Source organism: Bos javanicus, chromosome 11, assembly GCF_032452875.1.
Source record: "Bos javanicus breed banteng chromosome 11, ARS-OSU_banteng_1.0, whole genome shotgun sequence".
Lineage (NCBI taxonomy): Eukaryota > Metazoa > Chordata > Mammalia > Artiodactyla > Bovidae > Bos > Bos javanicus.
In genome coordinates, this window is record NC_083878.1 from 6111462 (window position 1) to 6133217 (window position 21756).

General features: G+C 47.2%; 2 protein-coding genes across 6 annotated transcripts in view; one reads left to right on the plus strand and one right to left on the minus strand.

The window, feature by feature from the left end:
• NPAS2 (neuronal PAS domain protein 2) overlaps positions 1-21756 on the plus strand; it is a 198258-nt gene that overhangs the window by 141528 nt on the left and 34974 nt on the right. For all 5 annotated transcript variants that reach the window (XM_061431680.1, XM_061431682.1, XM_061431681.1 and 2 more), the window contains 5 exons: positions 11002-11120; positions 11996-12078; positions 12821-12927; positions 17064-17211; positions 19858-19942. In XM_061431680.1, the coding sequence (XP_061287664.1) occupies positions 11002-11120; positions 11996-12078; positions 12821-12927; positions 17064-17211; positions 19858-19942 (542 nt within the window). The remainder of the gene's footprint in view (positions 1-11001; positions 11121-11995; positions 12079-12820; positions 12928-17063; positions 17212-19857; positions 19943-21756) is intronic.
• Positions 14025-14899, minus strand: LOC133256740 (dynein light chain 1, cytoplasmic-like). Its single transcript, XM_061431686.1, has one exon. The coding sequence runs from the start codon at positions 14598-14600 to the stop codon at positions 14265-14267; it is 336 nt and encodes a 111-aa protein (XP_061287670.1). The 5' UTR covers positions 14601-14899; the 3' UTR covers positions 14025-14264.

A 21756-nucleotide genomic window follows, 5' to 3' on the forward strand; every position in this document is an offset into this window, starting at 1 on the left:
GCAATATATAAAGGGTAGAAGGGATGACATCAGTTAACATCAGTTTTATTTTAATCAAATACCTGTTAATACTTTGCGGAGAAGGCAGTGGCACCCCACTCCAGTACTCTTGCCTGGAAAATTCCACGGATGGAGGGGCCCGGTGGGCTGCAGTCCATGGGGTTGCTAAGAGTCGGACATGACTGAGCAACTTCACTTTCCTTTTTCACTTTCACGCGTTGAAGAAGGAAATGGCAACCCACTCCAGTGTTCTTGCCTGGAGAATCCCAGGGATGGGGGAGCCTGGTCGGCTGCCGTCTATGGGGTCACATAGAGTCAGACACGACTGAAGCGACTTAGCAGCAGCAGCAGCAGCAGCAGCAGCTCATACTTTGAGGAACTGTTAATATATAGGAAACCTGACTTGGGTCCATTACCATGAAAAGTCCTATTATTTCTGTAGGGCTGACTACTTTGAGGAGCATTGTCTGATTCTATTTGTTTTTTTAAATTTGTGTTTATGTTTATTTAACTTTGGCTGCACTGGGTCTTCACTGATGTGGGCGGGTTTTCTCTGCAATGAGCAGGGCTTGCTTTTCGCTGCAGGCCTGGGCTTCTCGTTGCTGTGGCCTCTCTTGTCGCAGAGCACAGGCTCTAGAGCGCTGGCCCAGTAGTTGTGGTCCGCAGGCTCAGCTGTCCCAAGGCATGTGAGATCTTCCCGGACCAGGGATTGAACCTGTATCCCCTGCATTGGCAGGCAGATTAGCAACCACTGAACCCACAGGAAGTCCCTGGTGAATTCTTTTCTGATGCCTGGAAAGAGGAAGTACTGCATTTACTCACCTGTGGACTCATCACCAGCCTTCCTGGGCCCCCACAGTCCATGCCTGGCACATACGTATGTACCTGATAGAGGCAGGTTGATGTAGACCGAGGCTCCAAATCCTCGGCCCTGGACACACAGGCGGTGGGCGAGGAGCCAGGATTTAGGCTAAAGACTTGTGACTCCAGGCGAGCTGAGGACAGAGTACTCCTTGACAGAGCCCAGAGTACCCTCCAGAGATGGAGGGCAGCTTCCTGGAAGGCTCTTGCCATGTCTCTGGCCTTAAACCCAAAGTGAAGTTGAAATCCACTTTCATGTGTGCTGGGTGAAGTGGAGTGTGTACCTTCCGGTGCCCTGTGAGCTGTCTACACGGGCAGGCCTCCTGCCGAGTGCTGAGTGGTCAGGGACGTTGGTCCATTGGCTCCCCGTTGAGCTCCCTTCCCACCTGGGCTCTCCAGGTGTTGGGGGGCCAGTGGCCCCCTTCCTGACATCCTTCTCAGGTCCCTCGCTTGCCCCTGCCACCCCACTCCGAGAACTGTCCCTGACACCCTCTCCCAGCCTAGACTAGTTTGTCTCACCAACCATCTGATGGAACCTAGGCTGACAGGTGCTGACTGCTTCCCCAGGCTTGTATCCATAGGAACCCTCAGGCCTTAAGGCAAAAGGCCCCCAGTGACATGTGTGGAGTGCAGGGCAGGGGAGAAAGGCTGGCACTGAGCCGGAGAGGAGACCCATACGTCATGTCGATGAAGATGCCGTCTGCTTACCTGCTCAGGTCCTCTGGCTCTGTGACCCTGGGAGGCTGGAAGAGGGGCGGGCAGAGCACCCTGGCTCTGTTGACAAGCTTGAACCCTCTAACTGGATATTTCCAGGCTCACACATCCACTGTGCTACATCCCCCCTCCCCCACCCATGGACACAAATGTACCAACTGTTGCCTAAATGTGCTGTGTGCTAAGTCACTTTGTGTCCAGCTCTTTTGCGACCCCATGGACTGTAGCCAGTCAGGCTTCTCTGTCCATGGAATTTCCCAAGCAAGTATACTGGAGTGGGTTGCCATTCCCTTCTCCAGGGGATCTTCCCAACCCAGGGATGGAACCCACATTGTTAACATCTCCTGCATTGGCAGGTAGGCTTTTTTCCCTTTTCTTTTCTTTTTACCACTAGAGCCACCTGAGAAGCCCAAATACTTGAGCAAAATGGCATGTCTTGGTCACTCCTTGGGACTCCATCATTTGCCACAGATGTTCTAGGGGACAGAGGGCAGGGCAGACAGGACTTCCCATCTTTAACCTAGATTTTTAATCACTGTGAAGACCGCTGTGTCAGGAAATGAGATGAGAAAGTATCAGTCATTTTCTTCGAATTGTTTAATTTGGGGGCAGTTTCTATCCTACTCCGTGAGAAGCTTCCAGAAGGAATCTGAGCTGGGCAATAGAACCGTTTGTCTCATCCTGTCCCCATAAAAAGTCCACTCTGTGACCCTGGCCCTGTGGCTTGGAGCCCTGGGGTGAACTGTTGGTCAGAGCAGCCTCTGGGCCACCTCTGCTCTGCCCACTGTTTCCAGAATAGAGTTGAAACAAAATCACTTCATCTGGGGCTATGTTTGTCTGGTCACAGATTTTTTTTTTTTTAATGCTTTCAAATAAATACCCCCCCAACCCCTAACCAAGCCCTGCTGCCCAGCCCTACATACTGACTGGGGAGGAACTGCCCCGGTGAGTTTCAAAGGTGTAGGAGTAGTCTTTGCTGGAAGGGGTCCTAAGACACAGGTCCCAGTTCCTGAAAGAACTTGATGCTAGGAAGTAGGCTGTCCTCCCTGAGAGCCCAGCCTCCACCCCCAGATTTGGATCTCACTGTGCTTCGGACTGAAATCCAGAAAGCAGTGTTTCAGAAGTGGCTGGTACAGCTCCAAATAGGTCATCCTCAGCGAACATTCCACTCTGGGTTTTCCACGAACCACGCGGCAGAGGGTGCAAGTTTCCCTGCCCTCATTTCACCTACTCCCCTCTAACCATGGGGCTTCCCGGATGGCGCTAGAGATAAAGAACTTGTCTGCCAATGCAGAAGACATAAGGGACGCAGGTTCCATCCCTGGGTTGGGAAGATCCCCTGGAGAAGGGCATGGCAACCTACTCCAGTGTTCTTTGCCTGGAGAATCCCATGGACAGAGGAGCCTGGTGAGCTACAGTCCATGGAGTTGCAAAGAACTGGACACGACTGAAGCAACTTGTCAGGCACTCTCACCACACAAACAGATTTGAAATGCTGGCAGCAGTGCATGCTTTCCAGCTTTCGACACTTGATGCCGGTCTGCTCCATGGGGTTTCTGTAGGTTGCCTCCTTTTCTGCCTTTGCGGTTTGGGGATTTTCGTTTCTTTGGTTTTTGGTTTTTCTCCTGAGCTGAACTAATTGAGACATCTCAGTGAAGGCAACCAGCCACCTGCCCACCAGACCTCACTGGTAGTGGGGACGTGCATTTCACACTAAAGGACAGCTTCCTGGAGGGAAGTCTGATCTGTCTGTCCCAGGCCCCCAAGAGTAAGAAACAGTATCCCTTCCACTGCACAGGGATGTACAGCATCCTTCTCCGGAAAGATCAGTGCTGCCAGATTAGATTGCAGAGGAATCAAGTTCACAATCAAGAACAAATTGTTACCCAAGGGCATCGTCCTGTGTGAGCATCTAATAAGATGGAGTGGTGAGGAATGGTCAGAACCACTATCAGCCCCATCTCTCTGCTTATTTCAGCCCTGACTGCAGGGAACTTTGTACGGGTTGTGCAATAATTGTGATTAAAACACACAAAAGATATGCACTTGGAGGATGGGACGAGGGCCTGTTCACTTCCCCAAGCACCCTATGATGAGGCCAGCCATCTGGGGGAGATCTTGTTTATACCCTCACAAGTTTCTGGCCCTGAGAAATATTCCTTTTAATTGATGAATACCAGGAGAGAGGAGAAACTCAATTAAGACTTATATTTGCCCATTAGATGATTTTTTTTTTCAGTCCAGCACACTGCAGACCCCCGGCTCCCTCATGTGGCTCTCAGTCTTTCTCTGATATCATTTTTCCACATTCCAGACAGAACTGGCAGAAGAAAAAGAAGAAACCACGCATTACCCCCAGCAGGTTGGGTGGTGGTCCAGGCTAAAAACCACACAGCATTCTTTTGCCGCTGCTCTGAGAGCCCGGTCCACTTTTTACAGCACATCATGGGAAGGATGCTGTGAAGAGAGAAAGAGAGTCTGGAAAGAGCAAGTAATTAGCAGGACATGATTTCTCATGAAAGTGCAGAAAAATTCCCTCCACATTGTAACACTCCAGCCCGAACGTTGTGGATGTTCATCACAAATGAAACTTAGGGACCTCATTGTTCCTTTAACAAACCTCCTCACTGTCTGTTTCATGTCTTCCCAGACACCTACCAGCTTTTTTTTCGTTTGTTCCAAGAAGTGCGGGGAAAGCTATTTGTCACTCTGCTTGTATACTTATGGGCTTCCCTGGTGGCACAGTGGTGAAGAATCCACCTGCTGATGCAGGAGACACAAGAGACACACTTTCGATCCCTGAGTTGGGAAGATCTCCTGGAGAAGGAAATGGCAACTCACTCCAGTATTCTTGCCTGGAAAATTCCATGAACAGAAGAACCTGGTGGGCTATATTCCATGGGGCTGCAAAGAGTCGGACATGACTGAGCAACTACGCACACACATTTGCGTGCTATTGGGCTTCCTGGTGGCTGAGACGGTAAAGAATCCACTTGCAATGTGGAAGACCCAGGTCAGTCACTGGGCTGGGAAGATCCTCTGGAGGAGGGAATGGCAACCCACTCCAGTATTCTTGCCTGGAGAATCCTATGGACAGAGGAGCCTAGAGGGCTGTAGTCCATGGGGTTGCAAAAAGTCAGACACAACTGAGCAGCTAACACTTGTGGACTATTACTGTGTTTTCCTACAGTTACTGCAACTAAGTTATCGTCGGCAGGCCATCTCTGATCCAAATTCTCCACGGTGCCGTCCTGATGGCCGAATAGATGCTGAGGAGACAAGTTCCTCTTTCTCTCTTTCTTACTTGGCTGACCCTCCCTGTCACCCACTTCCTCCACCTTGCCCTTCGGAAGCAAGTTCTTGTCCCGCCACCCCCCTGAGGTCTCCCTGCCCCCACAGCATCCTTATCTCCTTGTCATGACTGATTTGGGGGGCTCACCTCTGTCATCAGGCAGACTGGGAAGACAACCCCAGATGCCAAGACATCATCATTCTTTTTTTTTTTAATTTTTTATTATTAATTGGAGGATAATTGCTTTACAATATTGGGTTGGTTTCTGTTATACACCAACATGAATCACCATAGGTATACATACATCCCCTCCCCCTTGAACTTCCCCCCCATTCCCCTTCCTATCCCACATCCCTGGGCTGACACAGAGCACCTAGTTAGAGCTCCCTGCATCATGCAGCAAACTCCTGCCGGCTGTCTGTCTTACAGATGGTGGTGCGTGTGTTTAGATGCTCCTCTCTCAGTCCATCCCCTCCTCTCCTTCCACACCGTTTCCATAAGTCTGTTCTCTAGTTTGCGCCTCCACTGCTGCCCTGCAGACAGGTTCATCCTTCTAGACTCCCTGTATATGCACTAATATTGTCCTCCATTGAACCTTGGGGTTCTCTTGGTTTTGAAATCCTGAGAATTTGAGCCCAAGGAAAAATTCTTTTAGGATCTCTGAAATCAGAGACTTCAGTGCTGAACGATCCGTGAGCAAAGAAGGGACTTGATAACCCCTTGATCCTTTCAACATCCTGCATCTCCCCAAGCATGAGGCCCATGACAGGTGCCTGGCTGTTTTCCAGAGAGCCGTGATGCCTGTGCGTGCTGGTTTACGGCTGCTTCTCACCCAAGCGTCCTTCTGACCAGTGTTAATGCCTCAGAGGGCAGTGAGCCAGCCCGAGCACCCTGGAACCAGAACCGTGTTGTGGGCCAGCCTCCCACAGCCCACAGGCCACCAGCAGCAGCAGGCTGGGCTGTGGAAGGGAAGCCAACCAGGAGTCTCAAGGTCTGCGCATCAATTGCTGGTTAGGATCTGAAGGTCTCTTCCCAGATTGGACTTTAAGCTGTGGTGCAGTGTGAGGTGGAAGATCATCTCGAGAGAGAGTCATTGAGTAAACGTGTGGGCAAGACTCCTGCTCAGAGCTGGAGACAGAACCAGCCCCACCCAAACCCCACCACTGCCCCAGTTCCCACTGTGGGGAAAGCTAGCTCTTCAGCTTTGGGTTTTTGATTAAGATCACTTATTTTTCTGATACTATAGGAGTTATTTATTCACTATACACAGAACACATTGTTGTTTAGTTGCTAAGTCATGTCCGACTCTGTGACCCCATGGACTGTAGCCCGCCAGGCTCCTCTGTCCATGGGATTCTCCAGGCAAGAATACTGGAGTGGGGTGCCATTTCCTCCTCCAGGGGATCTTTCTGACCCAGGAATCGATCCCACATCTCCTGACTGGCAGATGGATTCTTTACCACAGAGCCAGCAAGGAAGCCCATACACAGAACATGTCCCCTATAAAATGTACAGAAAATAACTAAAAAATATAATTTGGTGAACATGTTCTCAGTTAGAGAACATACTGATACTAAATCAGTTGGGAATAATTGTTTTCCTCAAAATAATCTAGTTATAGTACCCAGAGTCTCCTTTACATCTGATGCAAAGTTCAGAGGGGCTTCCCTCCTAGCTCAGTTGGTAAAGAATCTGTCTGCAATGAAGAAGACCTGGGTTCAATTCCTGGGTGGGGAAGATCCCCTGGAGAAGGAAATGGTTACCCACTCCAGTATTCTTGCCTGAAGAATCCCATGGACAGAGGAGTCTGGCAGGCTACAATCCATGGGGTCGCAAGAGTCAGACATGACTTGGCGACTAAACCACCAAACCACCACTACCAAAGTATAGTACTGATTTGGGGGACTATTTCCTAATATGTTGTATGAGGAGGCAGAGTTCACAATTAAATATGACTCTAGTACGTTACACAGAAGACCTGGGTTCGATCCCTGGATCAGGAAGATCTTCTGGAGAAGGGAATGGCAATCGATTCCAGTATTCTTGCCTGGAGAATTCCATGCAGCCTGGTGGGCTACAGTCCCTGGGATCACAAAGAGTCAGACACGACTGACCAACTAACACTACTACTAATATATTACAGTCCCTGCACACAAGAAATCGGTTTGTTACAGATGAAAACAAGTCATTCTTTGATTATTTGTGTTAATGGGATGCAAAGAAATACTGGGTAATTTTAAATGGCAAATAACCACAAAATGACTTATCTTTTGATAGTGTACTGGGTTTTATTATTATACAGGATATAAATGGGGTAAGATGTTTTTGTGAATAATACATCTCAAACAAAACAATGAAAATGAGGCCACCCTGCAATGATTCACAGGATTGTACTCAGACCACTGTTGACTAACTCTGGGATGTGGGGCAGGAATTAATCACTTCTGTGTCTGTCGTCGGTTAGTGCTGTGTGTTTGCTGGTGGCAGGGAAAGGAGAAGTCTGGAAAGGGACACAAATCTGATAAGACAGGACTCTGCCTTCCTTGAGTGGTGAATCCTTCTGAGAGGCTCTCGAAGCCAAGTGTAATTAGATCTATTTTTTCCTCTGACTAAAGTTGAAACAACTAATTAAGTCCTTAATTAATGTTTTTCAACCACCTTGGGAAGTGCCAGAGAAGTTACTCTAAGTGTTCCCTATTACTCAGAGGTCCCTGAGCACAGCCTCCTTCTGTTGACTCTAGAATATGTGAGAAAGCTCATGCTGGGAGGACAAGTCATTTCAGAGGCTTTCAGTTCACAAAACGAGGACAGTGTCTTCTTCCCCCTGGTTTCCCCCAAGCTTTTCTCCTTGCCCTCTGTTACAACTTCATCTTCATTTATTTTCACCTTTGCTCAAGACTTCATCTGCTTAAGGCTTCTGGGGGTGGAAGCTTGTTTAGAAAAGGAGTTTGTTCAGTTTCAAGCCCCTCTGTAAAGTATCCAACTTATCAAGTGCAGACTCTGAGCAATCATGAGACGTCCCTCCTGGGGTGCATTTTCTTCTTTAAAGCCTTCAAAGTGATAAGACGACTGGTAAAAACCACCTTGGGAGGCAGTCAGGCCAATGGCAAGGTCTGCAAAACACCCACTTCTTTTCCACTATCTGAGGCTCTACCCCTTGAAGAAGTTACCGGGGGCTGGCGTTCACTACCCCTTCCTCCTCACAGTAAATCACCCAGGGAGGTGCTTACTGACATGAATTTAGCAGTCGAAAAGGTCACTCAAGCTAGTCTGTGGTTTGTGTGTGTGCGGGCTATTGTCTGACTCTGCAACCCCATGAACTGTAGCCCACCAGGCTCCTCTGTCCATGGAATTCTCCAGGCGAGAATACTGGAGTGGGTTGCCATTTCCTACTCCAGGGGATCTTCCCAACCCAGGGATCAAACTATGTCTCCTGGCCCAGGCAGGCAGATTCCTTGTCACTGCACCACTGGGAAGACCAGGTCATAGTGTAGAGAGTTTCTCTTAAATTCTTGGGATGTTCTCAGATGTTCATTTGGAAGGTCCTGCTATTCTGAAAGAGAAGAGAGGATTTTATTAGGTTTTAATCTGGCAGGCAATGTCTCTAGATTCAGGCAGAGAGGATCTTTCACATCTGGGAAATTTTTAAATGTCTTTTTCTAATGACCAGATGTTCACATCTGCAGACCCTTCCCTTGTGTGGGCTTGTTCTCCTTTCCCTTGGTGACTTCCTTGGCCCACCCAACAAATTAATCTGCAATGATCTAAGCCAGAGACCGACAGATGTAAATTCTCTCGGGCCCACTCTGTTTTGTTTTCCTCACTTTATATTCGTGTTTGGAAACATTTATTAGTATTTATGTGAAGGCATTCAGAGACTATGTTTTGTAAAATGAGTGTGTTCCTGTTGGTGGGTAGCTGACCACTGTAGATAGAAGATCTAGTATAGATGGATTCACTTAGAAACCTGTAAACATAGAAAACAAAAAATTACTGGAAAGCCAAAGAGCGTCTTACAGATTTCTTTTCAGAAAACAGTTTTATGATGTTCTCAAATTGGAAAACATGGCTCTGTCTGAATCTACAAGCTCAGAAATATGCAGGATATAATCCACTACATTTTAAAAAGAAAGAGGTAATGTAGATTATCTAGAATAATAATCCTCAACCCTGGCTGCATGTTAGTAAATTGGGGGAGGTTTTTTTGTTTTTTTAAAGAAACATCTTAGGGACTTTCCCTGTCCACGGTTAAGCTTTGACCTTCCAGTCCAGGGGTGCAGGTTTGATCCCTGGCTGGGGAACTAATATCCTAGGTGCCTCTTGACCAAAAAAAAAAAAAAAAAAATCAAAACATACAACAGAAGCAATATTGTAACAAATTCGATAAAAACTTTAAGAAAATAAAGAAAAAATTTAATTTTTTTACTGACTTTTTAAGACCCAATTTTATTTTATTTTTTAAAATGTTTTGGCCACATGGCGTGCAGGATCTTAGTTCCTGATCAAACCCACGACCCCTGCATTGAAAGTGTGGGATCCTAACCACTGGACCACCAGGGAAGTCTCTGGGGAAACTTCATAAAGTGTTGCTGCCCAGGCTTCACCCCGAGTTTCTGAAGTAGCTGATCTGGGCTGGGGGCAATTGTGTATCTGGTTCTGGGGAATCTGGAGAGAATTCCGTGTACCTGATAGGTTGACGTTTCTCCTATTGAACTCTTTCTTCCACCCAGCAAACTCCACTGAAAAGAGCAAGAAGTTTTCTCTGGAAGGCGAAGCCGTTTTTCACAGTCACCCTGAAGACAGGTGTACTGCTCCTATGGAGATGGCTAGTAATGCCAAGTGGTATCTCCCCCGGGCCTCTGGGGGCCTGGCCTCAGCATCATGGTGGGCTGGAGCCCAGAACAGCCCCTTCTTGGTCCTGTTAGAACCAGGGCTTGAAGTCCTAAGACCTGGGTGGAAACCCTGCTCCACTATTTCAACTCCGAGTGAGCTCAGTTGATATACACAAGCCTCCTAGACCTTGGGTTCCTCATTTATATAAGGATAAGGAAAGCCAGCCTTCCCGGCCTGTGAGAACACATAAGACACAATGAATGGGTTTTGTCACCTGGGCAGTGAGTTCTATTGTGGATGCTGTGTAACTGGGGAGGTCACTGTGAATCCTGAGCTATCTCCTCAGTCAAATCTTGCATCAACCTGGGCTCTGAGGTGGTTCAGGGCACAATCTCTTGAATCCCAGGTAGGCCAACCCAGGGTCAAGACCCACTAGTTCCCCTGTAGTAGTAGTAGTATTGGTTACTTAGTCATGTCCAGCTCTTCGTGACTCAGTGGACTATAGCTCATTCTCAACCAGGCTCCTCTGTCCATGGGATTCTCCAGGCAAGAATACTGGAGGGGGTAGCATTCCCTTCTCCAGGGGATCTCCTCAACCCAGGGATCGAACCTGGGTGTCCTGCATTGCAGGCAGATTCTTTACCCTCTGAGCCACCATACTTCCCCTGAGCCCATCAGTATCAGAACACCATCTAACAATGCAGCTCACCCTTAAGACACAAGCTGATGTGTGCGTCCAGACCCTCCTGCATTGTGGGGCTGTGTGCTGGTCTGGCAGAGGATTTTTTCCCAGCGCAGTAACCTCCATGGCTGCAGGACTAGTGGCAGTGGGAGGCAGAGTTGTGTGTTGTTGTTTAGTCACTACGTCACGTCCGACTCTCTGTGACCCCATGGACGGTAGCCCACCAGGGTCCTCTGTCCATGGGATTTTCCAGGCAAGAATACTAGAGTGGGTTGCCATTTCCTCCTCCAGGGGATCTTCCTGACCTAGGGATCGAACCCACATCTCCTGCACTGGCAGGTGGATTCTTTACCACTGAGCCACCTGGGAAGCCCTAGTTGTGCGTTACTGACTCAAATTCCAGCTCTGTCTGGCCTTGTGCCCAATGCTTCCCAGTCTGAGCCTCAGGTTCCCATACAGTGGGGGTAAGAATAGCACTTGACATCCCCAAGTTGCTGTGAGAATGAAACGGCTGATGGACCTGAGGCCGCTCGGTGGTGCCCGGCGGGGCTGGCCCCACACCATCTAGGGCTGACCTCACACCAGCTAGGGCTGACCTGTGTCTCCTCCCCTCCACCAGTGCCCAGCCCCTCTTGTAATGGCTTTGATGGCGCCCTTTCAAGGCCCTGCCAAGTGCCCTTGGGGAAGGAAGTCTGCTTCATCGCCACCGTTCGCCTGGCCACACCACAGTTCTTAAAGGCAAGTACCCAGAGAGGATTTATCTTGCAGAACAAATACCCCCAAGTCACCTTGTGTGGCAGGTAATTCCTTGTCTTTCTGTGAAAGAAGATTTCAATGAGCTCATCACCGACTCTGAGAATGTTCAGTATCTGATTTCTGTACAGCAACAGCCCCACAAACTCTTTCCCCAAGCCTCAGTTTCCTAAAAATACCAGAGCGGGTAGCCATTCCCTTCTCCAGGGGATCTTCCTGACACAGAAATCAAATCCAGGTCTCCCAGATTGCAGGCACAGTCTTTACCTGGAAAGCCCCTCTTTCGGACTTCATGGACTGTAGCCCGCCAGTGTCCTCTGTCCATGGGATTCTCCAGGCAAGAATACTGGAGTGGGTAGCCATGCCCTCCTCGAGGGGATTTTGTTTGAAGGCAGTGAATCACGGGGGCAGAAAAGGGTCTTCCAGAACTCCATAAACCTTCCTACTCTTCACATGTATGTTGACACCAATCAGCGTGGGCAGAGGTAAAACCTGTCAGACAGTGCTCCGGACTCCCGTCTGCAATTTCTTTCCCTTGGATGGGGTGAATGTTGAGTTAAGTTACTCATTCAAATTCAGATGAAAAGCCATTTTCCATGTGTTTACCACATGTCTAGATGATAGGAAGGGAGGGGTAAGACATTCTGGCTCTCAGACCTTTTTCCCCAGCTCGTAAAATAAATTTAGCAGCCGCTAATACCGAAATTAGCTGCTGATGAGGAGGTTTGGTCCAACACAACTTGGAAACTCGCTCTAAGTGCTTTTCACTTTTGTTGCCGACCATGCGTTCTTGACACAACCAGGGGTGGGGGGTGAGAATCTGGCACCCCGAGTCATATTTTTCCTCCCTTTCAATACAGGAAATGTGCATCGTTGACGAACCTTTAGAGGAATTCACTTCAAGGCATAGCTTGGAATGGAAATTTTTATTTCTGGATCACAGGTTTGTGAAAAGAAAAACACATTTGGGTTGGGTGCTTTTTCAAGTGCTTATTTCCAGGAGCCAGGCTCTCCTTGGGGGACAGAATTCAGACCTGGTCCTCTCTCGTGGTGGGGAAAGTGCTTGCTGGCCAAAGGGCTGGGATCTCCCTCCACTGCATTTGTTCCATCTGTGGATATGTCCTGGGTTGGGTCAGAGCATCTCAGGAGAGCCACACACCCCCGCTGGAGACATCTCTGGGACACCCCCGCCTGCCCCACCCCCATCCCACTCAGGACCCTCACCAGCTCCCATTAGGCAAGGCAAGATGTGAAGGAAGCTCTCATTTTATTTCCTTCAACACCCTTCCGTCCCTTTAGACCAATCTTCTTTCTTTCTTGTGTTACATTTTTTCACAGTTGAAGAACTAACAATCTCCCCTTCCTGCCCTTTGATTTTTTTTATGACACTTTAGAATTGGGCTGACTCCATGCATAGCTGTTTTTAATTATTCAGCAGTAATAACATTTGTGATCACTGGGGCCAGTTTAGGTCGAGGGAACCAAGGGTCTAATGCCAAAAAATGTGAGCACTTTGGAAAACACCGCCTCTCTGGTTTTGACCATTGCCAAATGGTTTTTTCTGTGTTTATTCTTGAGAAATGAGGCCCCTGGGTTGATCAAGAAACATGCAAACTGCCCCTGGATTGGCCACTACAGGAAGCCCGCAGGGCTGATGAAGACCCCCCTACCAACTGTCCTTGCAGAGCCCCTCCTATCATAGGGTACCTGCCTTTTGAAGTCCTGGGAACCTCGGGCTACGACTACTACCACGTGGATGACCTGGAGCTCCTAGCTAGGTGCCACCAGCACCGTGAGTAACCCTGCCAACCACCCAGCTCCCCTCCTGAGGACCTCCATTCTCTCCCTACAGCCCTGACAGTAGGACTCGTAGGCTCTGCCAGTTGACGCATTACTTGGTTCCTTCTGAGGCCAAGAATTTTGCCCTCTCTGAGATGATCAAGTTGTGGTCCTTGTTGGGGATCCTTGTCTAGATTCCCCTGTGTTTTGTTTGCACCTGGAATTGACTTTGATCTGTGTGCTTCCTCCCCCAGCCCCTTCCCAGCTCCCCTCAGCAATGCAAACTATTTGATCTTTTTTTGCTTTTTAAATAGTCTGATAACTATTATTTTATTTATTTATTTGGGGGCTTTCTCTAGTTATGGCAAGCGGGGGCTACTCTCTAGCTGTGGTACTCGGACTTCTCATTTCGGTGGCTTCTCTGGTTGCAGAGCACAGGCTCTTGGGCACACAGGCTTCAGTAGTTGCAGCTCTTGGAGCTTAATTGCCCGTGGCATGTGAAATCTTCCCAGACCAGGGATCAAACCTGTGTCCCCTGCATTGGCAGGTAGATTCTTAATCACTGGACCACCAGGGAAGTCCCACAAATATTATTTTACTGGCAGATTCAGTGCCTCCTTTTGTTGCTTTGGTCTCCTGTTTAGGCTTTCTCTTGACCGCTAGCATGTAAAGAGGAGCTAAAATCCAGGCACTGAGACAGTGCACCCCAGCTGCTCCTCTTTCCTGGACCTGTGGTCCAGCTTTCTGCCCTGTCCAGGCCTAACCCAGCAGCATCTGTGTGTACCGGGTACCCCCAAGGAAGCCGCAACTTAACCATAGGAGCCCTGCGTGGTGGTGTGCAGTGGAAGCCCCTGTGGCTGATCCTCTGTATAGAGCCATGTAGACCAAGGATGCTCAGCTGGCTGGCAGCCAGAGCATCCATCCAGAGGCTGCTGGCTGTCAGGTCTGTTTTCGGTCCAGTTCTCCCAGCATCTGGATGGTCTCTCCCACAACTCCAAAGACAGCTCCAGCTGCAGCAGGATGGTGAGCCCCAGGAAAACCAGGGCTTTTTTTTTTTTTTTATGCACACTTCTTCAACAGATTTATTTCTTTAAAGGAATGGATTTTGAAGAGAAAAAACATGGGGCAGAGAGGTATGAATAGAAAATAAATACAAATGTAAGATGTTTTGCTGATTGCTTAATAACCACAAACTAGTACAGAGAATGGCCTATACAAAACACCATAAAGGTTCAAAGATGGAGGAGTTCCCTGAGGCAAGGCTGAAGACCACAGTCTCTGGTATTTGGAATTTAGGCTGCAGTCCTTGTTTTTGGATGGATCACTGGCTGTGTGGCACAGTCCATGCTTTTAACCAGATTTGAACAGGAGAATGGCCACTTGGCCCAGGTAGGAGTAGATGAAGTGTTTGGTTTCATGTGTCACATAACTACCAAAGTTCCTCCCCATGATGCAGTGCCGGGTGGGGTTGTGCTTCTTGTCAAACTTCTTCTTGATATGGGTCGCAATGTCGTTCTCTATATTATATTTCTCCAGTGCCTGAATTGCACACTCCACCAAGTCCTGTTGCATCTCCTCCAACATATCAGCGTTCTTGATCGTGGCCTTTTGGTCACACATGGTTAACAAGGAGCAGGGGCTGGCCGACTGCAACGGTCTCCTAGGGGAGGGGCTCATGAAGCGCATGCCCAAATAGAGAGGCCGTTGCTACCCAAGCTGTGGCGCATCTCGAAAACCACGGCTTCTTTTTTTTTTTTTTAACTTTACAATATTGTATTGGTTTTGCCATACATTGACATGAATCCGCCATGGGTGTACATGTGTTCCCCATCCTGAACCCCCCTCCCACCTCCCTCCCCAAAGCATCCCTCTGGGTCATCCCAGTGCACCAGCCCCAAGCACTCTGTATCATGCATCAAACCTGGACTGGCAATTCGTTTCACATGTGATAATTTACATGTTTTAATGCCATTCTCCCAAATCATCCCCCCCTCCCTCTCCCACAGAGTCCAAAAGACTGTTCTATACATCTGTGTCTCTTTTGCTGTCTTGCATACAGGGTTATCATTACCATCTTTCTAAATTCCATATATATGCGTTAGTATACTGTATTGGTGTTTTTCTTTCTGGCTTACTTCAATCTGTATAATAGGCTCCAGTTTCATCCACCTCATTAGAACTGATTCAAATGTATTCTTTTTAATGGCTGAGTAATATTCCATTGTGTATATGTACCACAGCTTTCTTATCTATTCATCTGCTGATGGACATCTAGGTTGCTTCCATGTCCTGGCTATTATAAACAGTGCTGTGATGAACATTGGAGTACATATGTCTCTTTCCCTTCTGGTTTCCTCAGTGTGTATGCCCAGCAGTGGGATTGCTGGATCATAAGGCAGTTCTATTTCCAGTTTTTTAAGGAATCTCCACACTGTTCTCCATAGTGGCTGTACTAGTTTGCATTCCCACCAACAGTGTAAGAGGGTTCCCTTTTCTCCACACCCTCTTCAGCATTTATTGCTTGTAGACTTTTGGATCGCAGCCATTCTGACTGGTGTGAAATGGTACCTCATTGTGGTTTTGATTTGCATTTCTCTGATAATGAGTGATGTTGAGCATCTTTTTATGTGTTTGTTAGCCATCTGTATGTCTTCTTTAGAGAAATGTCTGTTTAGTTCTTTGGCCCATTTTTTGATTGGGTCGTTTATTTTTCTGGAATTGAGCTGCAGGAGTTGCTTGTATATTTTTGAGATTAATTCTTTGTCCATTGCTTCATTTGCTATTATTTTCTCCCATTCTGAAGGCTGTTTTTCACCTTGCTTATAGTTTCCTTTGTTGTGCAGAAGCTTTTAATTTTAATTAGGTCCCATTTGTTTATTTTTGCTTTTATTTCCAATATTCTGGGAGGTGGGTCATAGAGGATCCTGCTGTGGTTTATGTCGGAGAGTGTTTTGCCTATGTTTTCCTCTAGAAGTTTTATAGTTTCTGGTCTTACATTTAGATCTTTAATCCATTTTGAGTTTGTTTTTGTGTATGGTGTTAGAAAGTGATCTAGTTTCATTCTTTTACAAGTGGTTGACCAGTTTTCCCAGCACCACTTGTTAAAGAGATTGTCTTTTCTCCATTGTATATTCTTGCCTCCTTTGTCAAAGATAAGGTGTCCATAGGTGCGTGGGTTTATTTCTGGTCTTTCTATTTTGTTCCATTGATCTATATTTCTGTCTTTGTGCCAGTACATACTGTTTTGATGACTGTGGCTTTGTAGTAGAGCCTGAAGTCAGGCAGGTTGATTCCTCCAGTTCCATTCTTCTTTCTCAAGATTGCTTTGGCTATTTGAGGTTTTTTGTATTTCCATGCAAATTGTGAAATTATTTGTTCTAGTTCTCTGAAAAATACTGTTGGTAGCCTGATAGGGATTGCACTGAATCTAAAGATTGCTTTGAATCTATAGATTGCTTTGGGTAGTATACTCATTTTCACTATATTGATTCTTCTGATCCATGAACACGGTATATTTCTCCATCTATTTGTGTCCTCTTTGACTTCTTTCTCCAGTGTTTTATAGTTTTCTATATATAAGTCTTTTGTTTCTTTAGGTAGATATATTCCTAAGTATTTTATTCTTTTCATTGCAATGGTGAATGGAACTATTGCCTTAATTAAACTCCCAGTTGAAGATTCTGCCCGGATTTAAGGCTCTCTTAAGCTTTTGAGCATTTGGGGAAGCAGGAGGATCATCCCTCCATTGTTTCAGAATTCATGACCATTTCCTGTGATCTTCTTTTTAAATTTGTTTCTCAAGTGGAGGGACATTGCTTTACAATGTTGTTGTGTTGATTTCTGCTGTACAGCAACTCAAATCAGCCATAATTATATACATGTCCCCTCCCTCTTGAGCCTCCCTCCCCGCCCCCATCCCACTCCTCTAGGTCAATCACAGAGCACCGAGCTGGGCTCCCTGTGTTATGTAGCAACTTCCCACCAGCTCTGTACTTTACACGTGGCAGTTGATGGTCACTTAAGAGCCATCACTACTGGGGAAATGACCACTGTCATTTTGAAAGCTGGTGTTGTTAAAAGTGACTGTGGGAGGAAAGGGTCCTTGTGTCTTAATGCTGGTTATATGCTGACTCCGTCTTCTACTCACAGTGATGCAGTTTGGCAAAGGGAAGTCGTGCTGCTACAGGTTTCTAACCAAAGGCCAGCAGTGGATTTGGCTCCAGACCCACTACTACATCACCTACCACCAGTGGAACTCCAAGCCCGAGTTCATCGTGTGCACACACTCGGTGGTCAGGTGCGGGCCAGGGGCTAGGAGGGTGGGCGGGCCAGGGGCTTGGAGGGTGGGCATCCTTAGGGGTCCCCAGCAGGTGGCTCAGAGCCCCAGTATCCTTAGGGGTCCCCAGTTCTGAGGAGTGAGCCCGGGCCTGAGTTCTGCAGCAGGACTCTGCTCGCAGTGAGCAGACTAATCCCCAGAAGCCAGCTTCTTCCTAGCCCACACCCAGCCCTGGCCTCCCAGGGCTGAGACTTCCTCCCAGGGCCCCGCCAGGCCCCTCTGACAGCCTCACTGAGCTCTTCCAGGCAGCCAGGATGTTCCTCCGTAAATTACTGCTTCAGTGACCTACTTACATATTTTCCCTCATCTCCATCCGGCCCCCAGCCTTCCCTTGTCACTGGTAGGAAAAGAAAATTAAAATTTTGCCTCTGAATAACTCAGAGACATAGTCCCTCCTGCCACCCCTCCCCCTTTTTTGAATGCTTCAAAAACTACTGATGGCAACCAAGGCAGGGTGGTACAAGAGCCAGAGGGTTCCTGGTGGCTCCCTGACCTCAGGGAGAGGTTACCTGCCCCAGCCCCATGTGGGTGGCAGGGCTTCCAAGGGAGGAAGCAGATCCAGTGTTTCCTAGACACTGCCTGTGTAGGGTCACAGTTCCCAAAGGTAAAGGGGAAATGCTGTTTGGGTTTTTTTCCCCAAGTACAAAAATTTTAAGAACATAAATTAGTTTTAAGCTGGTCTAGAGGAGAGCTTTTGAGGAGAGCAATGAAAGAAAGGTTAGAAGGATCACATTATATATAGGTATCAATACAGAACAAATAGATGATAGATAACAGATATATGATAGATCGAGATATACATATACATACCTATTGTTACGTACATGTACATAAGAAATGGATGATTGTCAGCAGATAATGGGTAGTTAGGTAAATGGATAGAGCAATAGATGATAGATAGATGAATAGATAGTTGATTGATAGATGATAGATGACTGGTTGATTGATAGATAGATAATAGATGGATGGATAGATACTATCCATATACACTTACTTATCTATTCGATCAGGCAAAACATTCAATTTGTTTTTTCCATAAGATCTCTAGAAAACCTGAACAAGCTTTTTGGCCAAGCCAGTACACACACACACTCACACACATGTAAATCCCTCCTCTTTAGTAAGTGAGGAAAGAGGAAGGATAAGAAATGCAGGTAATTCTAGGCCAGTGACCCTGATCATCACATACATGCCCACCCCCAGGGGGACCTGACCCTGACTTCCCAGACCACCCCTGGGCATGTCAGCAGCCAGTGTTTTTTGATTCCATGTCCAGCCTCCACACCCCCCACCCCCCACAACTGCCTGGCCCTTTGCCAGGGGGTCCTCTTGTCCCCAGGTAAGACTGAACATCGTCAACACCTTGCTCCTCAGAGTCTGATTTCTGGTCTATCTTCTCAGATCCCAGAATGAGATTCTCAGAGAAAGTAGGGAGCAACCAACAGAGAATGAAGTCACAGGTGTCCCCGAGGCGCAGAAGCCACCACTGCTCCCCAGGCCCAATACCCAGCCCACAGCTCTATAGTCAGTGCAAAAGCCACAGCTGGGTCACTCGGCTATCACCACTCTGAGTTATTTCCCCATACCATTCAAAGAGTGGGTCCATAGACTAATTGGCCATCTGGGTCTGGCTAGTTCTAGGTTTGGTCGAAAGAAAACTTCTGGAAGTTTTATAGTCTGTAATTGTAGTCTGTAATTACTAAAAAAAAAAAAAAAAAAAAAATTTATATATCACTTCCTCCTGTGCATAGTCCAAACTGAGTAGGTCTCCAGTAAGTCTTCTAATTATTTGAAGGCTGAGGCTCATCGTATTAATGAAAATAGGTTTCTAAAGACAATTGTGTGTGGGGGTTTCTGGGTAGGATGGGTCAAGATCAGTAAAAAGAGAAAAGAACAACAACAACAAAGGAAAGTGTAGGCAACAACATCCTGGAAAGGAAAATGTTCTTTTTTATGTGTTTAAAGTTTTTTTATGATTTTTTTTTCTTTTGGCTGTGCCTTACAGCTTGTGGGGTCCATTCCCTTCTCCAGGGGATCTTCCCAACCCAAGGATCGAACTCATGTCTCCCATATTGCAGGCAGATTCTCTATCGTTTGAGCCACCAGGGAAGCTCCTTAGTTCCCTGAAGTGAAGTCACTTAGTCATGTCCGACTCTTTGCAACCCTATGGACTGTAGCCTACCAGGCTTATCCATCCATGGGATTTTCCAGGCAAGAGTACTGGAGTGGGTTGCCATTGCCTTCTCCAGGAGATCCTCCCATCCCAGGGGTTGAACCCGGGTCTCCCACATCGTAGGCAGATGCTTTACCATCTGAGCCACCAGGGAAGTTCCCTGACCGGGGATCAAACCCGGGCCCCCTGAAGTGGAAGTGTGGAGTCCCAGCCCCTGGATCACCAGGCAAATCCCAGAAAGGAAGTCACTCTGAATGTCACAGTACGAGTGACTCCTGTGGAATGTAGGCCCAGGAAGAAACCCCATCCCCAAACAAGTAACTGGGCCAGCCTTGCTAGTGGCTGCCCTGGGAGAGGGTGTCACACAGCCCTCTTTGCTGGTGTCATCCCGGGACGTCCCCCCTCCAGCTGTGGTCTCTTGATTTCCTGAGCAGTTACGCCGAGGTCCGGGTGGAGAGGAGGCAGGAATTGGCGCTGGAGGACCCGCTGCTGGAGACCGTCCACCCTTCGGCACTGAAGGTAATCTGATCCCCAGCAGAGAGGAAGGCAAAGTTTGACTGAGTAGAATCTTTCATGAGTTGTGATCATAAAAACAGTAATACCTGAAGCAGCAGGTCATGTTTTTTGAGCTCTTGCTATGTTCCCAATACTCTTCAATGTAATTTGAGGGGTATTTGCTTACGTGTACCTTATTAAGGTTCCTGCGAGGTGGGCACCGTCTGTATCCTTCAGGAGAGACTGAGCGTACTGTGGATGCAGATAACATATCTGAGGTCATGGAGACTGGGAACTCACAGAGCTGTGTGAGAAAACAGCCTCTCGACTCAAAGCAGGGTTTGGTGACCTTCCAGCCTTAAAAGAACGACTGTGCAGGCAAACCTCGGACATACTGCAGGTTCCAGACCACCACAGTAAAGTGAATATCGCCACAAAGCAAATCACATTACCTTTTTTTGGTTTCCTAGTGGATATAAAAGATACGTCGACCCTATTCTGTAGTCTGTTAAGTGTGCAAGTGAAACTTAGTTCCTCAGTCATGTCTGACTCTTTGCAAACCCATGGACTGTAGCCCACCGGGCTCCTCTGTCCATGGAATTCTCCAGGCAAGAATACTAGAGTGGGTTGCCATGCCCTCCTCCAGGGGATCATCCCCATCCCAACCCAGGGATCGAACTCAGGTCTCCTGCATTGCAGGCACATTCTTTACTGTCTGAGCCACCAGGGAAGCCCAGTTGTTGTTGTTGTTGTTGTTTTAAATGGCATACCTTAATTTTAAAAAGTGAGAAATAGATTTAAGGGCCTAGATCTGATAGATAGAGTGCCTGATGAGCTATAGAATGAGGTTCGTGACATTGTACAGAAGACAGGGATCAAGACCATCCCCATGGAAAAAAATGCAAAAAAGCAAAATGGCTGTTTGAGGAGGCCTTACAAATAGCTGTTAAAAGAAGAGAAGTGAAAAGCAAAGGAGAAAAGGAAAGATATAAACATCTGAATTCAGAGTTCCAAAGAATAGCAAGAAGAGATAAGAAAGCCTTCTTCGGCGATCAATGCAAAGAAATAGAGGAAAACAACAGAATGGGAAAGACTAGAGATCTCTTCAAGAAAATCAGAGATACCAAAGGAACATTTCATGCAAAGATGGGCTCGATAAAGGACAGAAATGGTATGGACCTAACAGAAGCAGAAGATATTAAGAAGAGGTGGCAAGAATACACAGAAGAACTGTACAAAAAAGATCTTCACAACCCAGATAATCACAATGGTGTGATCACTCACCTAGAGCTAGACATCCTGAAATGTGAAGTCAAGTGGGCCTTAGAAAGCATCACTACGAACAACGCTAGTGAAGGTGATGGAATTCCAGTGGAGCTATTCCAAATCCTGAAAGATGATGCTGTGAAAGTGCTGCATTCAATATGCCAGCAAATTGGGAAAACTCAGCAGTGGCCACAGGACTGGAAAAGGTCAGTTTTCATTCCAATCCCAAAGAAAGGCAATGCCAAAGAATGCTCAAACTACTGCACCATTGCACTCATCTCACACTCTAGTAAAATAATGCTTAAAATTCTCCAAGCCAGGCTTCAGCAATATGTGAACCGTGAACTTCCTGATGTTCAAGCTGGTTTTAGAAAAGGCAGAGGAACCAGAGATCAAATGGCCAACATCTGCTGGATCATGGAAAAAGCAAGAGAGTTCCAGAAAAACATCTATTTCTGCTTTATTGACTATGCCAAAGCCTTTGACTGTGTGGCTCACAATAAACTGTGGAAAATTCTTCAAGAGATGGGAATACCAGACCACCTGACCTCCCTCTTGAGAAATTTGTATGC

Excerpts from the sequence above, each read along its gene's own strand:
- LOC133256740 (XM_061431686.1), bottom strand. The coding sequence starts at position 14,600 with ATGCGCTTCATGAGCCCCTCCCCTAGGAGACCGTTGCAGTCGGCCAGC.